The sequence below is a fragment of the Botrytis sinoallii genome (assembly GCF_014898435.1).
Source record: "Botrytis sinoallii strain Bc 23 chromosome Unknown BSIN_001, whole genome shotgun sequence".
Classification (NCBI taxonomy): Eukaryota; Fungi; Ascomycota; class Leotiomycetes; order Helotiales; family Sclerotiniaceae; genus Botrytis; species Botrytis sinoallii.
The window spans coordinates 600,561-618,829 of NW_024066028.1; the positions used below are offsets into that span (position 1 = coordinate 600,561).

General features: G+C 44.3%; 6 protein-coding genes across 6 annotated transcripts; 3 read left to right on the forward strand and 3 right to left on the reverse strand.

Moving 5' to 3' along the window:
• Window positions 1–5: 5 nt before the first annotated feature.
• On the reverse strand, window positions 6–1,666 carry EAF02_000140 (uncharacterized protein; the record flags this gene model as incomplete). The annotated part of the gene is made up of 3 exons (XM_038896188.1): window positions 6–1,051; window positions 1,106–1,383; window positions 1,440–1,666. 3 exons carry the CDS (start codon window positions 1,664–1,666, stop codon window positions 6–8), a joined length of 1,551 nt encoding a protein of 516 aa, XP_038763047.1.
• A 1,469-nt stretch (window positions 1,667–3,135) lies between these two features.
• Window positions 3,136–5,008, reverse strand: EAF02_000141 (uncharacterized protein; the record flags this gene model as incomplete). The annotated part of the gene is made up of 6 exons (XM_038896189.1): window positions 3,136–3,154; window positions 3,215–3,221; window positions 3,271–3,367; window positions 3,419–3,457; window positions 3,691–4,666; window positions 4,719–5,008. The coding sequence occupies 6 exons, from the start codon at window positions 5,006–5,008 to the stop codon at window positions 3,136–3,138; spliced, it is 1,428 nt and encodes a 475-aa protein (XP_038763048.1).
• Window positions 5,009–5,756: 748 nt separating this feature from the next.
• EAF02_000142 (uncharacterized protein) lies at window positions 5,757–8,135 on the forward strand (the record flags this gene model as incomplete). The annotated part of the gene is made up of 1 exon (XM_038896190.1): window positions 5,757–8,135. The coding sequence occupies one exon, from the start codon at window positions 5,757–5,759 to the stop codon at window positions 8,133–8,135; it is 2,379 nt and encodes a 792-aa protein (XP_038763049.1).
• Window positions 8,136–8,794: 659 nt separating this feature from the next.
• On the reverse strand, window positions 8,795–11,524 carry EAF02_000143 (uncharacterized protein; the record flags this gene model as incomplete). The annotated part of the gene is made up of 1 exon (XM_038896191.1): window positions 8,795–11,524. One exon carries the CDS (start codon window positions 11,522–11,524, stop codon window positions 8,795–8,797), a length of 2,730 nt encoding a protein of 909 aa, XP_038763050.1.
• Window positions 11,525–12,095: 571 nt separating this feature from the next.
• Window positions 12,096–15,619, forward strand: EAF02_000144 (uncharacterized protein; the record flags this gene model as incomplete). Its single annotated transcript, XM_038896192.1, has 5 exons — window positions 12,096–12,126; window positions 12,187–12,357; window positions 12,413–12,598; window positions 12,651–15,158; window positions 15,213–15,619. 5 exons carry the CDS (start codon window positions 12,096–12,098, stop codon window positions 15,617–15,619), a joined length of 3,303 nt encoding a protein of 1,100 aa, XP_038763051.1.
• Window positions 15,620–16,680: 1,061 nt separating this feature from the next.
• On the forward strand, window positions 16,681–18,134 carry EAF02_000145 (uncharacterized protein; the record flags this gene model as incomplete). Its single annotated transcript, XM_038896193.1, has 3 exons — window positions 16,681–16,780; window positions 16,830–17,323; window positions 17,373–18,134. The coding sequence occupies 3 exons, from the start codon at window positions 16,681–16,683 to the stop codon at window positions 18,132–18,134; spliced, it is 1,356 nt and encodes a 451-aa protein (XP_038763052.1).
• Between the last annotated feature and the right edge of the window lie 135 nt (window positions 18,135–18,269).

The following is an 18,269-nucleotide window of genomic DNA, read 5'->3' on the forward strand; positions in this document are numbered from 1 at the left end:
TTCCATTACATCTTAACATCGTCATCCTCACCCAAATCATCCATATGTTCCCGAGCCCACGGACTCCTCTTCCTGAGATCTCTCCCCCATCTCCCCAACACGAACGGAATGGGCATTAACAGAATCGCCGCAAACCCCAAGACACTGCCCGCCCAATGCACACCCAATCCATCAAACATCTGCGTCCCAAACAAGGGAAACGTCCCGCCGATAATATTCCGCGCAAAACACACGCCGGCCAACGCACTCGCCGCATACACTTTATACGTATCTTCGATATACATAAACGTCATTTGGATGATGGTGTAGAAAGACCAGCCATAGAATGCCGATGCGATGATCGGCACAATCCAGTGTACGGAACCGGGTTGGGCGGACCAGGCAAACCAGAAGAGAGAGATGGGGAAGACGACGGAGCCCACCATGCTGAGTTGCACGCGCGCTTCGGGGATATTCCGGATTCTTCCATTTGGGGATGTGATCTTGCGGAGATAGTAGCGTTCTTGCCAGATGTGGGTGACGGGACCCAGGAGCGCCCCAACGCACACGCCTAGGTTTGCGAGACCGGTTTGGATGGTGTTGAAACCGTAGCCATCGGAGAAGACGACGGTGAAGGCTCCGTTGAAGAGAAATGCAATGCCGAAGAGATATCCGTTGTAAGCCGCAGTGAATAGGATGACGGGTTCGGTAAAGAGTAGACGAAATGGACGAGTGAGAGCGGTAGCGAATACTTGGGTGGCGGGTTGCGTACGCATGTCCAGTGGAACGTCAAGATTTTGATTCCCGGTTTCTTTGCGGAGACGAGCTGCGCGACGACGGAGGAGCACGGAGTGTCGAGTTTCCTTGAGTGAGACACATAGGAGGAGGAAAAATCCGCCGGTGGCTCCGCACATACCCCAGAGAACACCGTGGAGACCGTGTAGTTGGGCGATGAAAGAGAAGACGAAGACTCCACTTGCAGAGCCGCCGGCTGAGGTTACAGTGTAGACTGCTAAGGGCATACCAGTATGTTCGTGATGGAACATATCGGCGATCGTTCCTCCAATGTTTGCTGAAAGTTGTTAGTTCGTATACAATGCTTGAGGATTTGCAACATAGTACTTACTGATTGATGCAGAGGCAAAGAAGCCCGTGATAAACCTCAAGATAATGAATCCGGGGACATCATCTACCAAAGCAGTACCGATTAAGAGCAATGTAGTGATGAAGAAATTGGCCAGATATACAGGAGTTCTTCCATAGTACTCGCTCAGAGGTGCTAAAAGCATAGGTCCAAATCCCAAACCAAGCACATAGCAAACCAAAGGAAGTGTAGCGACTTCAGCTGAAGTACCGAATCTCTCCTCAAATTCAGGGATTGCAGGTGAGTAACCTGAAGCTATCCTGAAGAGCGAACATTAGCATTCTGTGTAACCGCAATGGTCATTGGACAATTTTACCAGAGACAACTAAAATTCGCAATTGTCAAAGATAGAACAATCGACCATTTTCTCAGCGAAGTCCAATTGAGAGGATTTTCTGGATCGTTTGGGACGAATTCAACCAAATCCGCATCCTGCTCTATGTTTTCTCGACGATCTTCGTGTCGAATTTTGTCCTCTACCTTTTCGACATCAGTATCACTTGGAGTGGAAGGAGGAAGATCGCGAATCTCTGATTGTCTCATGGTTCTCATTTGCTCAATGAGAAAACGTGTGAAGTTGGGATCAAATTATACCAAGCTTTTGCTAGGGTATCGATGGGCATTGGCATTTTATAGGGAAAGACATGATTGATCTATGGAAATCCACCTAATGCAGGGGAATTAAATCAAGAAACAGGATATCCCCAATTACCCCACAAGGAACGGATATCCCGTGCCGGTAAAAAGCTTGCCACTTACGACATTGATCTATCTGCCGTTATATGATGAATTCGAGAAATGAGTTTACATACTGATTCTTAGATCCATGGGGAAATCGGGTCCGAGATTCTAACAGCAAATATCTCGTCTCATGTTACCTACTTTTCTTTAACTTTCATCGTATCATCGTGTGCAAATCGTTGATGCGGCTACTTTTAGTGCTTGATCATGAGTATCGATGGACGGCTCGACACTTCCGTAATCTTTCTCAAGATTGAACTTCATGACAGATTATTTTTCGGAGAGGAAAGTTGTTAGGTACGTTGTTGTTGTTGTTGTTGTAAGAATCTCTGTCTCAAAAGCATGCGGGGCCTAGATATCCTACGGCCTGTCTAAGGGTTGTTTGATTGTATTGAGAATTTCCTTGGTGGAAAAAGTTGGTTAGATCTTTGATGGCTAGCGAGTCGCGGATAGCCAATGCTGCCCTAGTATTAAACCGTGCCAAGTTGAGACCTGAGGAGTGCCGGAGTACAATATAATATGGAATTCGTTAGACTGCTTCGTCACTAATTTCCAGTGAAAATTAGACTTTTGAGCATAGATGCATTGGCATTTCTATAGCCTTTCCCCTCATAAGACCCCAATATTGAAAGACTCCGGCTTCTCTACCGGCAAACAAATAGAATAAAAAACTGTCACTCCAGCGTATAGTGCCAACTGAGCTTGTAATTGATTCGTATTACACAAAGCAGTTGCTAGTGGAGAGCTCGGTGAGTTCGGATTTGAGTCATTTAAGAAATGGTTGAACAGAGCATACACGATATGATATCTACATGCGTCTCGCCTAGAACCCCACAGAGAGAAAATCTTGAAATATGTACTAGGTATACATATATGGAGCGGAACTAGTCAATGTGCTCCAATTACTTGGAATGGGGAGATGGACAATGGACATATATTCGACTAAGAGTGAAGTAGTGGTTCTGCTCCGAATATCAACCGCTTTCGGTCCGAAAGACTAAATTCTGCAACGATGGCCACCCGCAATATCCATCAAATCTCGTGGGGTTGTTTTGGGGGAAAATCAATCAAGCTCCAAAGATTCCCACATATTCCCACACCGAAAGAATGACCCCAAGGAATGAAATCATTTGAGTCGTCGTGGAGAGTAGGGTTGAGCCATTCGATGATCGGTGATTTATGATCATGCATCTGTAGAGGGGAGATCATGTCCGTTTTTGTATTGAGTTGTGTGACAAGCGAGAATAGATCAATATAATTCCCTCGTTCGCCTACCACTTCGTGAGCACCCTAATTATTATTGTTAGCATCGGTACTTGTTTTGAGACCAGTTGGACTTCTCTCTCATACAATCGCACTAGTTACGTGTCAGTATTAACATCTACAACCATCAATTGCATGGCGACCTGCTGTGGTTAAAGTTGATCCCTCATTATGGACCGTGCAGTATCCTCCATTGCAGATCTTGCATCTCAACTGAGTCTTCTGTATACATTCGTGACACTACGACGCCATTAGCGAATAATCCCATAACCACTTCTCGTGTTGTCTTACATTGAGTCCACAAAATAAGCAGCTTTTTGAGACGCCAAACTATGAGTTTTCGTTAGTTGATCTCCATGAAGGTTGACAACGTCAGATTCTAGATATACAATTGTTGAGAGGTTGAAAGTAACTGAGATGCCCTAAGAATGAAGCGCCGAATGAATAACTCGGTACTTCTTTTTTGCCACGGTGAAATTGCTTTAATTCCACATCCTCCTGCTTCTATCACGAGATATCATGGCAGATATTAGACAATCTCTAACACAAAAATCCATATGTACCTTGCTAGATTCCACTTCAGGCACCATGGAAGGCAATAATGGAGAACTACTGGTACTACTGATTGTTTGAGTTCCTTCAAAACAATCCTCGCACCACCACTTGCGACAAGCTTCACAGTACCGGGTTCGTAGACAATCCACGCAACGAACCATCAGCTTTTCTCGAGATGAAGATCCATCGAATGGTGTTTTTGCTGCCTTGGCACTAGACACATGAAGAGGGACAGGCGACAAGAGTGGAAATAAGACCATGGGCGACTGTCCAAAAATCGAGGCATTTTTAGCAGTCCCACAGCCGCTGCAATCACCTAGAAGATGAGTCGCTACACGCGCACCGTCAATGCGATTTTGCGTATGGTTATACCATGGACCAGGACTGTCCGATGGTAAGCTTGCAGAGTGACGAGGTCCCTTGCAAAGAACAGCATCAAAACTGATGATCCCCTCACAATAGGTCATAGTATCTGCCCAGTCATTGTGGATGGGTTTTGGGAACCTGTTCCCAAATTCCGGGTGTCCAACTTCACCTCCTCCACGCAATACACTCTCTCCTAAAGCATCTTCGGATCTTCGATTCCAGTGCATTCCAAGATTTGTTCCTGGAGACCTCGCTCCGTAATTGGGAATTGTGTCTATAGGCGCGATACCGGCAGGATACCTATTCACATGCCTTCGACGTTTCACAACTTGCGGAGCATCCTTGCAACCAAAGATATATAGCCCTTGAAGCCGAGGAGTATTGTTGGGTCTCGAAGGGCGACACGAATATTTGAGCGCACCTCTCAGTTTTCCTTCGTTAAGATTTTGTACTTCGCGGATTGATAAGATGCGAACATTGTACGAATCGTTCAGGATGATTTCGCTTACCAAGTCGGAAGGGACCGAAAGGCCGTCCAATATCAAAGTTTCCACATCAAGTAGTAAATTTCGACGGCGGAGGTGATTGAAGATGCCCCTCAGTGGGCCACCATAAAAGCTATGAACATGTCAATATACAATATTTCAGAGCTAGGAGTGGCAAAACGGACTCATCTTCTGTTACATTCTCATCTAGTTGTACATTTCTCCAGTTCTGTCCTCCATTGTCAATTGATCCAACTCCGGACCTTGCAGATTCGACGTCCGAGAGCTTCAAATAACGGAAAACATGAGGGGTCTCGTGAATGAGCTCTTTGAAAGATTTTGAGGTAGCTCCGAGAGCTAAAAGAGAAGAAACTGGGAGATAAGGAGTAGTTTGATAAAGAATCAAAGTATTTGATAATAATTGCAAGAGAGAAGATGGTAAGCTATCTGTAGTATCTCGAGATTCGAACTCCATTGAAGTATCTATTGAGTCTAGGAGGAGAGGTATCCCTTGATATGAGGAATTCAAGATGTGCTAATATCTCTGAAACGAACTGGACAAACTGACAAGGCAATCAAAGAAACTAAATGTAAATACTCTATATTGAATGAAGTAATTCAAGATCGATCTCCCAAGCCTTGGAAGTCAATCTTTCTATTGAAGTTAGTCAGGTGCTAATGCTAGCGCCACTTAGGCTGGCTTGCCACTGCCACAGATGGCCCGAATACCAAAATTGAGATGTAACATTCTTCCATCACTCAATCCAGATTCAACAACTAAATGGTCTTTCAGAAATATCGACTGTCCAATTTACTATTTCGACCTTGACAATCAAAACTACCTTTCCAGCCTTTGTGCTTTGGAGTTACAGGGGATTTTGCAGATCACCTGGGCTGGAGGTCTCAAGTAGCCACACTAGCCACAAACCACAGTCGTAATCACGTAATCACACCCTCCAGGCTCTTATCGATAAGAGATGAACAAGGATTATCTTCGGTATAGAAGGATCCAGCATTATCTGACATATCAATCAACAAGTTTCTACAATACGGTAGAGTACAGTACAGTACCACTTCAAGTGCATAAATTCAGAGCTCTTCTGAGATACAAAATTCAAGAGTTGGAAGAGTCCTTTGATACATACCATTGAGATTAAAGTATTTCCAGTTACATTAGAGAAAACTCACTATAACAGGTGCCTGCCTTGTTGTTCATGGACATGATGGCAGCAACTCCAGACATTTCTTTAACATGGTCATCAGTCTATAAAGTCGCCCCAAAAGACAATGTCTCTCTGCCCGGAGACAAGATACTATTACCCCAATCTGCTCTGGAACAACTATTATCAGCATCCACAGTTACAGTCAATGCTAATAGTCGCTCAAACAATGTCGCATTCGATCCATTCAATCCATATTCATTGGCAGCGGCTCGCATAGAACAGTCGCAATGGAGAGATACCCAACAACAACTTCCCCATCCTCTCACTTTTAGGCTAGTTAACTCGAAGAACGGCAATGTTGTATACGCAGGAATTCGAGAGTTCTCAGCAGATGAAGGAGAAGTTGTCCTAAGTCCATTTTTGCTAGAGGCATTGGGAATCACTGCGCCCATACGAAAACCAACACCACCAAGACCAAGGGCTGAAAGTAGGCGAGGATCATCGGATACGCCTATAGATCTTACAGATAACCCTGCAATCGACCTCACGGGTGACGAGATGATAGACCTTACAGGCGAAACCGAAGAACCGGCCCAGATCACAGTGCATGCAAAACAATTACCCAAAGGTACATACGTGAGGTTAAGGCCATTGGAGGCTGGTTATAATCCCGAGGATTGGAAACCATTGCTCGAAAAACACATGCGAGAAAATTTTACAACTTTAACAAAAGGTGAAATATTGATGGTTCGGGGTTCAAAGTCGGAAGAGTTCCGATTTCTGATCGATAAGTTTGCGCCAGAAGGAGATGCTGTTTGCGTCGTTGATACGGATCTAGAGGTCGATATTGAGGCTCTGAATGAAGAACAGGCTCGAGAAACCTTGAAGCAAATCATGTCAAAGGCACAAAAAGCTCCAGGAACAGCCCAAGGAAGTTCCATCGGCGGAGAGATAGATCTATGGAAAGCTTTACAAGGACAGGTCGCGGAAGGTGATTATGTCGACTATACTTTACCTTCATGGGATCGATCAAATGGCCTTGACACTGAGCTTTCGCTCGAGGACGATAGTGATGGTGATGTCGAGATATTCATTAGTCCTCAATCAGCTCATCAAAGAGCAAAACCACGAGAAGATGAACATGTTCTCGGAGATTTCTCAAGTGACAAAATCAAGAGGATAATCATACAACAATCAAACGTGGAATTAGACGGAGCTGATGCCATATTGATTTCTGTATACTGTCGAGGAACCGGAGCAGCTTCCGAGCCATCGCATGGACCACGGAAGTATTCCATTAAAGTAAAATCGCTTGAAAAAGGGGCAAGCAACGGGGCTCCAAGCAACCCAATCTTGCTGGAAGAAGATACCGAAATGCATGGATCTGATGAGGAGCAATGTAAAAATTGTCATCAATGGGTACCAAAGCGGACAATGATGCTTCATGAGAACTTTTGTCTCCGCAATAATATCTCATGCCCCCATTGCGATGGCGTCTTTCAGAAGAAATCTCCAGAATGGTTGAATCATTGGCATTGTCCTCGTGACTCGGCCCATGGAAATTCGTTAGAAAGCAAAAGCAAACACGACTCTATTTTTCACGAAGCTCGACAATGCCCCAGTTGCCCTTACGAAGCAACAAACTTAAGGGATCTTGCTACTCACCGTACGTCTGTATGTCCTGGCAAGATTATTCTATGTCAATTTTGCCATCTCGAAGTGCCTCAAGAAGGCGACCCCTTCGATCCGTCTCCAGAAAGTCTGATATCTGGACTGACAGCACACGAGCTTGCGGATGGAGCTCGAACTACGGAATGTCACCTCTGCAGCAAAATCGTTCGACTTCGGGATATGTCCACCCATCTTAAACATCACGAACTAGAAAAGAATAGCCGATTCAAACCGGCAATCTGTAGAAATGCCATCTGCGGTAGAACTTTGGAGGGCGTTGGTAAGAATGGGGAAGTGGGCGCTGGATCGAGAATGGGCCAAGGGCCTGGTAATGATTTGGGTCTTTGCAGTATCTGCTTCGGTCCACTATACGCTAGTATGCACGACCCACTAGGAAAGGCGATGAAACGCCGCGTGGAGCGAAGGTATTTGAGTCAGATGATTACGGGATGTGGCAAGAAATGGTGTACAAATATATACTGCAAGACTGCAAGGGCGAAAGAAGCCAAGGGGCCTCAAGCAACAATAGCGATGAAAGATGCCCTTCCTCTTATTCAACCATTAGTAGCCCAAATAGAGGATAAGACCGAACCGATGTATTTCTGTGTCGATGAAGGAAATCAAAAGAGGAGAAATCTGGCTGAAATGTTGGCCATGGAGCCTGGAGGCTGGGAGTTGGAGTGGTGTATTGCGGCTTGTGAGGCGGAGGGTGCAAATCTTGATAAGGCCAGGACATGGTTATCCAATTGGGCTCCTAAGAAAGCTTGATAGGGCTCGGATCTGGAAGGTATTTTGGTATAGGTGGGTATAGGTGCAAGGAGTGGAGCAAAGCGTGGTACTGATTGCATAAGTAAGGGAGTTTTGGTGGTTGATGATGATATGATATGATACCAATTTATAGACCAGATTTTATTGTGTGCACATAAATATACATAGTCGGCGTAGCATTAGCTAGAGATAGACCGAATTGATTAAGAATTTACTGCTACTACATGAAATTTTATTTTTTTATCTCATGTCATCAAAGAAGTGCCAAATTGCCGATTAGACTCTCTGAAAGTTCAACGACCACACAAAACTCCAATTCTCTGAGCATCGACAGGATTTCTCGAATGTTATTTGTCTTTTTACACCGAAAATTCGGCATCTATTTATTGTAATCATGTCTTGTAAAGCAGTAGAGATACGTTCTATATAATACAAGTAAATGTCTTGCCAAATACATAGCAACAAAATGCTCCCAGTGATCTATATATAGGCAGTAGCGCATAAGCGCCATAAAAGCAAAAGGGTATCTCGAATCCAGCCAAACGCCATATGTATCTTTCTTTGCAATCCATATTCCTACAACGCATATTAAGCACCACTAAGCGACTCCAATCCACCGAATACAAATTCCACATCGCACTTTTCCCCTCTACCCGACTTCATCCACGCTTCGACTTCATCCACGCTTCGACCACATGACACAATTTCTTTCCGACAGCATCTCTATCTGTGGTAGTCATCTCAAGGCCACGAGCTTGAGTCCCGCGGCGAACATACGTATCCTGCTCTGAGGTCTCCATGACAAGTTTTGAGATTCCATTAATATCACTTTGAACCGTCTGAAGAAGTTGATGAATTTGTAAGTCTGCAGGTATCGATTCTAGGGGAAGACGTAAAGTTTGAGCTCGCTTCAACTTCCGAGGTCCTCCAGTGATGCTAGAGAGGACGGAAAATGATTTTTGTCGTTTCATCAGGTAGCCTCGAGGATCGCTATCCGGAAGAGTGGTACAGACGCCTTCGTTGTTCGCCGAGGAAGAATTCTCCCCCAGACTCTCTTGAGACATCTCGAGGCTGGCTAAAGCAGCATTGTAACGATTTTTGTGAGGAGATGGCCGAGAAGAAGCTTTGCTTGTAGCGGGTGGCTGTTGGAATGTCTCTCGCATAGCTTGGAGCTCATCCCTGCGACGTCGAGTGGCACTCTCCTTTCTATGTTCAAAGTCCATAGCCCACTCCAGCTCTGGGTTTGGGTTTGGCTGTTGTTTTTGTACTTCCAGTACTGGACTTGCAGTCGCAGCAGGTTGATCGCACGCTTCTCTTTGTATTCGAAAGGGCTGATAAGGAGCTCCTAATTGTGCTTGAACATGACCAGATGATACACTGTTAGACTGCGGAGTTCGAGAAGGAGGTACAAATGGTTTGTTAGGTCCTCGGCCTCTTGTTTGCTTCTGCAGTTGTGCGTTTGGAGATGTACTTGGTGGCGACATCAATGGGTTTCTAACAAAGTTTGTAGCGGTGATGAACCCATTACTGTCGAGACGATCATGCGAAGGCTGAACTACTGGTACATCACCTTCAGTTGTTGAATCTGATTGATCGGCCGGAGTCATAGGGTTACCGTGCATGTGGCTCTTAAAATTAGAGTGTGAATGTAGAACATCTGCTATGCTGGTACTAACTTCGCCAAAGTGACTAGCTTGTACCGGTGAAATAACATTAGTAACTGCGCGTGGCGACACGGATGGTACTGAAATATTCTCGATCGAATCAAGCGATATTGCCGAACTGGAATTTGTGCTGGTAGCGCTTGAATTTGTGTTGATTGGGGCAGTCATTTTAGCAATAACCCAAGGATTCAACTCCTTAGAAACAGACAGCTGATTGCTGTTTAAGTAAAGTTCCTTCTGCGATTTATTGACAGAGGTTCGAGGATTAAAATCATCTGTATATTCTGTGTAATCGTGAGACATATCACATCCCCATTTTCGCTTCCCTCCGAGGGTGGTTGCTTCATCAAAAAATTCATAATGATCGGGCTCTGCGATATCTAACGTATCACATGCAGTACTGGGACAGACTTCTGACATGGTCTTTGAATTTGGAATTGTGTTAGAGGCTGGAGGTGTATTATTGAGCGTCAATGAGGCGTTGACAACACTTGAGGGTGATGGAGAATCCTGTTGCGGAGTTCGGGCAAGAAGTATGTCGAATCCAGTGGGCTGGGCCACAGTATTGTTTCTTGCTACTTTAGACATGACTGTATCGCAATCTCCGTAAAAATTATTGAACATCTTCTCCGCCGCTTCCAACACAAGCGTCTCATTCTCGAAAATGATATCGTCCTTGGCGGGTTCAACATTGGGATCATAACTTGCTTTCGGGCAAGCAATATTGAGGCGCATAAACAGATTCTTAAGTTTTTCTGAAGGAGCCCCTGAAGCGAGCCTATTTCGAAGATATTTCTTAAAAATGATTGTAATTTTCTTCATGGTCCCTTTGTCGGAGGCTACTGGCCTGGAATCAACGGAGAAATATTGCCCGTATCCAATTTTACTCTGCTCTGCATCGGGTCGGGGGATGAAAGCTTCAAGGCGAAAATGAGAAGTTGCCACGTCGTTCGCAGGATTGACATCGGCTGGGATATCCGCGGCCTCGGATGTGTCATTTTCACGATCAGGAGATTCTGGGAATATCATCGAAGCTTCAAAACATTGGAGAGCAGCTTCTCGGCCAATGACAAGAGATACTGAATCTTTGATAGTAATGTTTGGACGAGGTGAGTATGACCATGCACCTTTGGTACCCTTTACAATCTTCAGGGTGAGCTTTACTGAAAGCCGTGCTAGGGCGTACCTCCGTATCAACTCTTGGATTTTACCGATAGTTTTCGGAGCTTCTTTCAGGGCTGTTTGTTTTCTGACAGGTAGCTTTGACATGAAGTTCATCACACATACTGTTGTTCCAGTCGGATGGGAACTTCGAGATTGTGATTGAATTCCACCTAGTGCCTTCAATTTCACACACGTCCCAATTAGTTGTCCATCCATCTTAGTGGTTATCGAGACATCACCAAGTTGACAAGCCGATGCTAGTGCCTCTCCTCGAAATCCCAAACTTCTGCCGCCTATATTTCTGAGCTCCGTAAAGGTTGTCAATTTAGAAGTGTGACCGCGCCTGCCTAATGCGTCGAGATCATCAGGCTGAATACCATGACCGTTATCACGAACTTCTATCTTATCAATGGTATTATGAGAAATAAGGATATCAATGCTCGTAGCTTTGGCATCGAGGGCATTGTCAATGAGCTCCTTGATGAGAGATGTAGGTGTGGTAAGAACCTGAGATGAACCCAGAAGATGAATGGTTGAGTCTGATAATGGCTTGATTGCCATCTTGCATATTCAATCCTCTCCAATGACCAGATTGATATGAGATTTATAACATGAAAATGTTTTAGGTCTGGAGCCGACAAATGAATGAACGGGTGACCGTCTGATCAAGTACTACCTGATAAAAATATAAACGTATCTTAACTTCTTTTTTTGTATGTCTCATACAGACATTGATACTATCATTAAAAGAGTTTGATTGGTACTAATAAACATAGTAAAATATGCAAAAAATCACCGAGAAAAAGAACGAACTGTGATAAAAATGGATGTTGCAGGTGAATGAAGATGCGAAATACCACAGCTCCAAAATCTACACCAGCCTCGTGTGGCTTGTGTGGTGGTGCATGCACAAGCCACACGAGGGGTTTTGTCGCCCAAATTCGAGTCACAACTTATCGCATTTTATTTTGAAGATTGTAAGTGCCAAAACAAAACAACTTTCGAAGTATCTATAAACTTCGTTCGATTCTCTGCACTTTTACACAGAAACCGATTTCAACTTTTGCTCAGGGCACTCTGTGTGCGCAGGTCGCCCTACAGAAGTAACGTCGATTTTCCTCCTATTGTCAAAATGGCTACCAACCCTGCGTCATACAATCCAAGTGAGGACTGAAAACATTGCAATTACCTGTGTATTGAAGCTGACCATAACTGATTGGCAGTCGGGGAAGAGACTGGTCCAGTAACAGGACAACCACCCAAAGTCTCAAGCGAAACTAAAGCTGCACTTGCAAACGCTGCAGAATCCAGCGCAACTGGTTCGCATGTCCCAGGACAGAATGCAGCTCCTGTAGCTGGTGAGGGAGAAAAGAAAGTAAAGAGCGAGAAAGAGCGTATGGACTCCAGCTACATTCAAAAGGTCCCACAAACTAATTGTTCACCACGCAGTCGAGAAGGAACGCAAAAAGGCAGAAAAGCAAGCCAAGTTTGACCAAAAAAAGCAAGCTCAAAAAGCAAGCGCTGCTTCAGCTGTACCAAGCAAGAACAAGGAAAAGAAAGCCAAGGCTGAGAAAAAGGCTGCCGAGGAAATCCTGCCAAAATATGTCGAGGATACCCCAGAAGGAGAAAAGAAGAGTGTGTCAACTGAAAGCATTTATTCAATTATCAAGCTAATTACTTTGCGTAGTTATAAAATCCTTCGACGATCCTCAATACAAAGCATACAATCCAATCGCCGTCGAATCAGCTTGGTACTCATGGTGGGAGAAGGAAGGCTTCTTCAAGCCCGAGTTCACGGCAGACGGAGAAGTTAAGCCAGAGGGATCCTTTGTGATTGTTGAGCCTCCGCCAAACGTTACAGGAAATCTACATATGGGCCATGCTCTTCCTAACGCTTTGCAAGATTTACTCATCCGTTGGAATCGTATGCATGGTAAGACGACGCTCTGGCTTCCAGGATGCGATCATGCTGGTATTTCGACTCAGAGCGTTGTTGAAAATATGCTGTGGCGCCGTGAGCAGAAAACTCGTCATGATCTTGGAAGACCCAAGTTCGTTGAGACCGTCTGGGATTGGAAGGATGAATATCACAAGAAAATCAATGCTGTGCTCCGCAGGATGGGTGGATCCTTTGATTGGACCCGTGAAGCTTTTACGATGAACGAAAACTTCTCGTCTGCTGTCACAGAAACCTTTGTTTCACTACATGAAGAGGGTATCATTTATAGAGCCAACAGACTTGTGAACTGGTGCACAAAACTCAACACCTCTCTATCGAACCTCGAGGTAACCAATAAAGAGCTTGCGGGCCGTACCCTCATTGATGTACCAGGATACGATAAGAAGGTGGAATTTGGAGTCATCGTTCATTTCCAATATCAGATTGAAGGATCTGAGGAGAAGATTGAGGTTGCTACAACTCGTGTTGAAACTATGTTGGGTGATACTGGTATTGCAGTCCATCCTGATGATGCCCGTTATACACACCTTGTTGGAAAAAATGCCATTCATCCTTTCATCGAAGGTCGACTAATGCCAATTGTTGCCGATACATATGTAGAGAAGGACTTTGGTACCGGTGCTGTCAAGATCACTCCAGCTCACGATCCTAACGATTTTGCTCTCGGTCAACGCCATAATCTTGATTTCATCAATATCTTGACAGATGATGGAAAAATGAACGATAATGCCGGTCCTTATGCTGGACAAAAACGCTTCGACGTTCGTTATACCATTCAGGATGACCTCAAGAAGGCTGGTCTATATGTTGACAAGAAAGACAATCCTATGACTGTTCCACTCTGTGAAAAGTCAAAGGATGTAATCGAGCCAATGTTAAAGCCACAATGGTGGATGAAGATGAGAGAAATGGCAGATGAAGCTATCAAGGTTGTGAAGTCAGGTGAGATCAAGATCAAGCCCGAATCAGCCGAAAAGAGTTATCTCCGATGGATGGAGAATATCAATGATTGGTGTTTATCTAGACAATTATGGTGGGGACATCAAGCACCTATGTACTTTGCTCAAATCGAAGGTGATGAGAATGATGAGAGTAATGGTGATCGGTGGTTCGCCGGTAGAACAGAAGAAGAAGCAGAGGCCAAGGCAAAGAAGGCTCTTCCTGGTAAGACTTTCAAGCTCAAGAGAGATGAAGATGTCCTGGACACCTGGTTCTCGTCTGGTCTCTGGCCTTTTGCCACTATGGGGTGGCCGAAGAAAACAAGTGACTTCGAGAAACTATACCCAACGTCAGTACTCGAAACTGGCTGGGATATCTTGTTCTTCTGGGTTGCTCGAATGATCATGTTCGGCATCAAAATGACTGGTAAAGTACCATTTACAGAGGTATACTGTCATTCTTTGGTCCGTGACTCTGATGGTAGAAAGATGTCGAAGTCTTTGGGCAACGTCATTGATCCTCAAGATGTGATTCAAGGTATCGCACTTGAAGACTTACACGCCAAGCTTTTGGTTGGTAATCTTGCCCCAGCTGAAGTTGAAAAGGCAAAGAAGTATCAGAAAACCGCTTTCCCTGACGGTATTCCTGAATGTGGTACAGATGCTTTGCGTTTTGCATTGGTTTCCTACACAACCGGTGGTGGAGACATTGCATTCGACATTAAGGTCATTCATGGTTATCGAAAGTTCTGCAACAAGATCTACCAGGCGACAAAATACGTGGTTGGTAAATTGCCCGCAGATTTCGTTCCAAATAAGACTGCAAAGCTCACTGGCAAGGAGTCTTTGTCTGAACGCTGGATCTTACATAAGATGACAATGGCTGCGAAAGAAATTAACCAAAACCTTGAAGATCGTGAGTTCATGCGTTCAACAACTGCAGTATATCAATATTGGTATAACCAGCTGTGCGATGTGTACATCGAGAACTCAAAGGCGATTCTCCAGGACGGCACTGATGAGGAGAAGAGATCTGCCACTGATACTCTATATACCGCTCTCGAAGGTGCTTTGACCATGATCCATCCTTACATGCCTTTCTTGACCGAAGAGCTCTGGCAACGTCTTCCCAGACGTCCAGAAGATAAGACTCCATCTATTGTACTTGCAAAATACCCAGTCTATGAGGCAGAATTAGACGACCCAGCTTCTGAAGCAGCTTACGAGCTTGTAATGGCTGTATCCAGGGGTATTCGATCATTGATGTCTGAATATTCGCTTAAAGACGAAGGAAAAGGTAAGTCATCAACAGCAGCCTATCGTACATGAATGTAATACTAACCTGTTCTAGTGTTTGTCCAAGCCTATGATACTACCTCCCACTCCACCATCACATCTCAAGTCCAATCCATTAAGTCTTTGTCCGGTAAGGGCGTATCATCCTTGGAAGTACTCTCCTCGACCGATGCCCGCCCAGCTGGATGTGTAGTATTTTCCGTCTCCTCCGCTGCTGCTGTCTTCTTGCACGTCAAGGGCCGTGTAGACATTGATGGTGAGATTGAAAAGGCAACTAAGAAGCTAGAGAAGACTCGCACAGGTGTCGAGAAACAGAGAAAACTTCTTGATGACCCCGCTTATCAAGAGAAAGTCAGCAAGGAACTGCAAGAGATAGAGAGAAAGAAGCTGGGAGATCTTGAGACTGAACAGCGTGGCTTTGAGGAGACTATCAAGCAATTTGAGACTTTGAAGTTAGAGTAGAGTATATGCATATTTTTGTAGATTTTTAAATAGTAAAACATCCAAGAAATACCAGAAGTTTCTCAATCAATCTCGAGCTTAAACTGCGACTGTACGTCTACCTTCTTATGGTACAACCGATATCATTACAGGATCTGGAATTTATATTTAAATTCTCGATTGTTAGCATATCGAACACATAGATAACTCAAAAAGTCTCATTCAAATCACTATTTCTTGTATTCTAGAGATTTCTGTTTGATAAGGCACGACTTTCTTTACTATCAAATACTTAAGGTTGGATCATCCGTTACAAACACTCCTTAATGGACTTTATTTAGAGAGGAATGCCGACCACATCGCCAACATCGAAGTGGCTGAAAGTCAGAAAGAAGAAAAGAAGAATGGCGGGTGGGTGTTGTTTTCCTACACGTAAAAAACAGACAGAGGCAACAGGGAATGTTACCAAACCAAGTATCAACTAAGCGATACGTACATTATCTAGACGCTACTTTATTAATGACTTGGTTTAACTACGAACAAAACTCGGAATTAGAATGGTTTGGTGAGATATTCCATCCTAATCCGGAGTGCGATGGTGAATATGTCGCTTAAACACAAGTATATCTCCTGAAATGAATTATTTTCGTTGTTTGCACTCACCTTAAATGCTATGTTCCTTCGGTTATATTCTTTGAGCTTGGGTTTTATCGCTGATAAGCCGTTCAAATAGTAAAGCGAGAGTAATCTTGCAGGAAGTATTTTGAAAAATGAGTTATAGAATGGCGTATAGCTCTGCAGAGACGAAACAGCAAGAGAATACCGATTGAGTTTTGGAACGAAACAGCTGGTCCAGAGAAAGCTCTGAGGGCTAATGAGTTGTCTAAACCTTCAGTATTCATCAAGGTCAATCTTTCTGCGATTCATCTTTAAAGTCATAAAATGTGGCAAGAGCTACGGGAAGTGAACTTTCGCTTTTCCCTACAACTGCAACCTTTTCCCACAACAACACCATTGAGAACAGCTTATCGCCAGTGACCATTACGAAAATAGAACTGTTGCTCCTCATTTCCTCCATTCAGATGGCTTCGACAACTCACAAAGAAACACCAGAAATTTCGAAGTATGTTGTATGGCCCCCCATCATCAAGCATGTTGTCCCACTGGGTTATTTATACGATGGTAAGTTGAATCAAACTTCATAGAGACTAAAGATCTAAAAATATCTAAGAGAGCGGAAATTCCTATCCCAGATTGGGAGGAAGATCAAGTGCGTTGCCAAACGGACATGTGCTATTCCAATTCAACAACACATTCTGCCACAATGCAGCCGGTCAATTTTTAGGAAAAACCGATTCTACACTCTCATTTCTCACCAATCCTACCAATCCGGTCATGTCGAGATACCTGGCGCCGCCTGGATCAATTAATGTTGAAATCACCGAGAGACAAATCCCAAGCTTGTTCAAGCGCTTCGAGGATGAACTTGACAAGAAAAACGACAATAAGGTCTTCTGGGCCACCGGTGGAATTGCATGGTACCTTATTACCGGTGCTGCAGCATATGGATGGACATTCTTCGAATACAGAGGTATCAGAAAGGATGGATCGACCTTTCTTGTAGCAGTCGGTATAGCTTCAGTGGAGGTTAATTACCGGACCAATCCAACGACTATTGTAGCGAAGCGTGAGATGGCTGGCTGGAGCGAGCGCATCTTATTTTATGTAAGTCTACCAATTCTCTACAACACGAAAAAATACTGAGAAACGATAGCCCAGTGAGCCTCGACTTGGAACTTTCTCTGTTCTCTCTGATGGTAAATATTTATACGCCTACGGACACAAAGGTGGCGATCACAATGGAGATTATGACGTGGTACTAGGTCGTGTTCCTTTGGAGCTGGCAAACGCAAGAGCTTGTTGGGAGTACTGGGGAGGTGGAAGAGGCTGGGTCAAAAATCACTTCTTCTCCTGGCCAGTTCTCAAGAATTATCAGCATGGTCAAATATTTGACACAAAGCTGTTCGGAGAGGGTTCACCATACAGATTTGGCTTTGTTGGTTGCACTCGGACAGGTGATAGTAAGTTAATGTTCGGAAGAGCCGTCAATCCATGGGGCCCATTCGAAATTGTCGAACTGATGAAGGCATACCCTCTGGGCCATATACAGAAATTTGCATACACTGCCCACATGTTTGCTCACCCCTGGGCATTTCCAGAGAGTAAAGGGGATCTAATGGTCACTTGGAGTGAAGGAGGGTCGGCGGGAAATATAGTCGCAGTAAAGATCCGCTTTGAACAGGGCATCGGTCGCTTACAACCGAAGGAGCTGAGAGTTGTCCAACGCATCGAGGAAGAATCAGACAATAACAATATCGCATTATCGGAGTTGCAACTCCACGATGAGTTGTATAGCTTTGAACGGTACGAGAAAGACGGTGAGCAAAAAGCCGTGATCGCCACACCCGAGAAGAAGAATGTATTTGAGAAGGCTGCTGCGGCATTTGGTAAACTATGTAATAAGAGAGCTGAATAGGGACAATTGCACACGAGACGAGAATGATGAAAGGGGATTGGTTGAACAGTTTTGACACAGTATCTGCAATCTTAGCATTCGAGGATAGTTGTTGAAATTACTGCAGGATATGCCATAGTACTTTGATGGGACTGC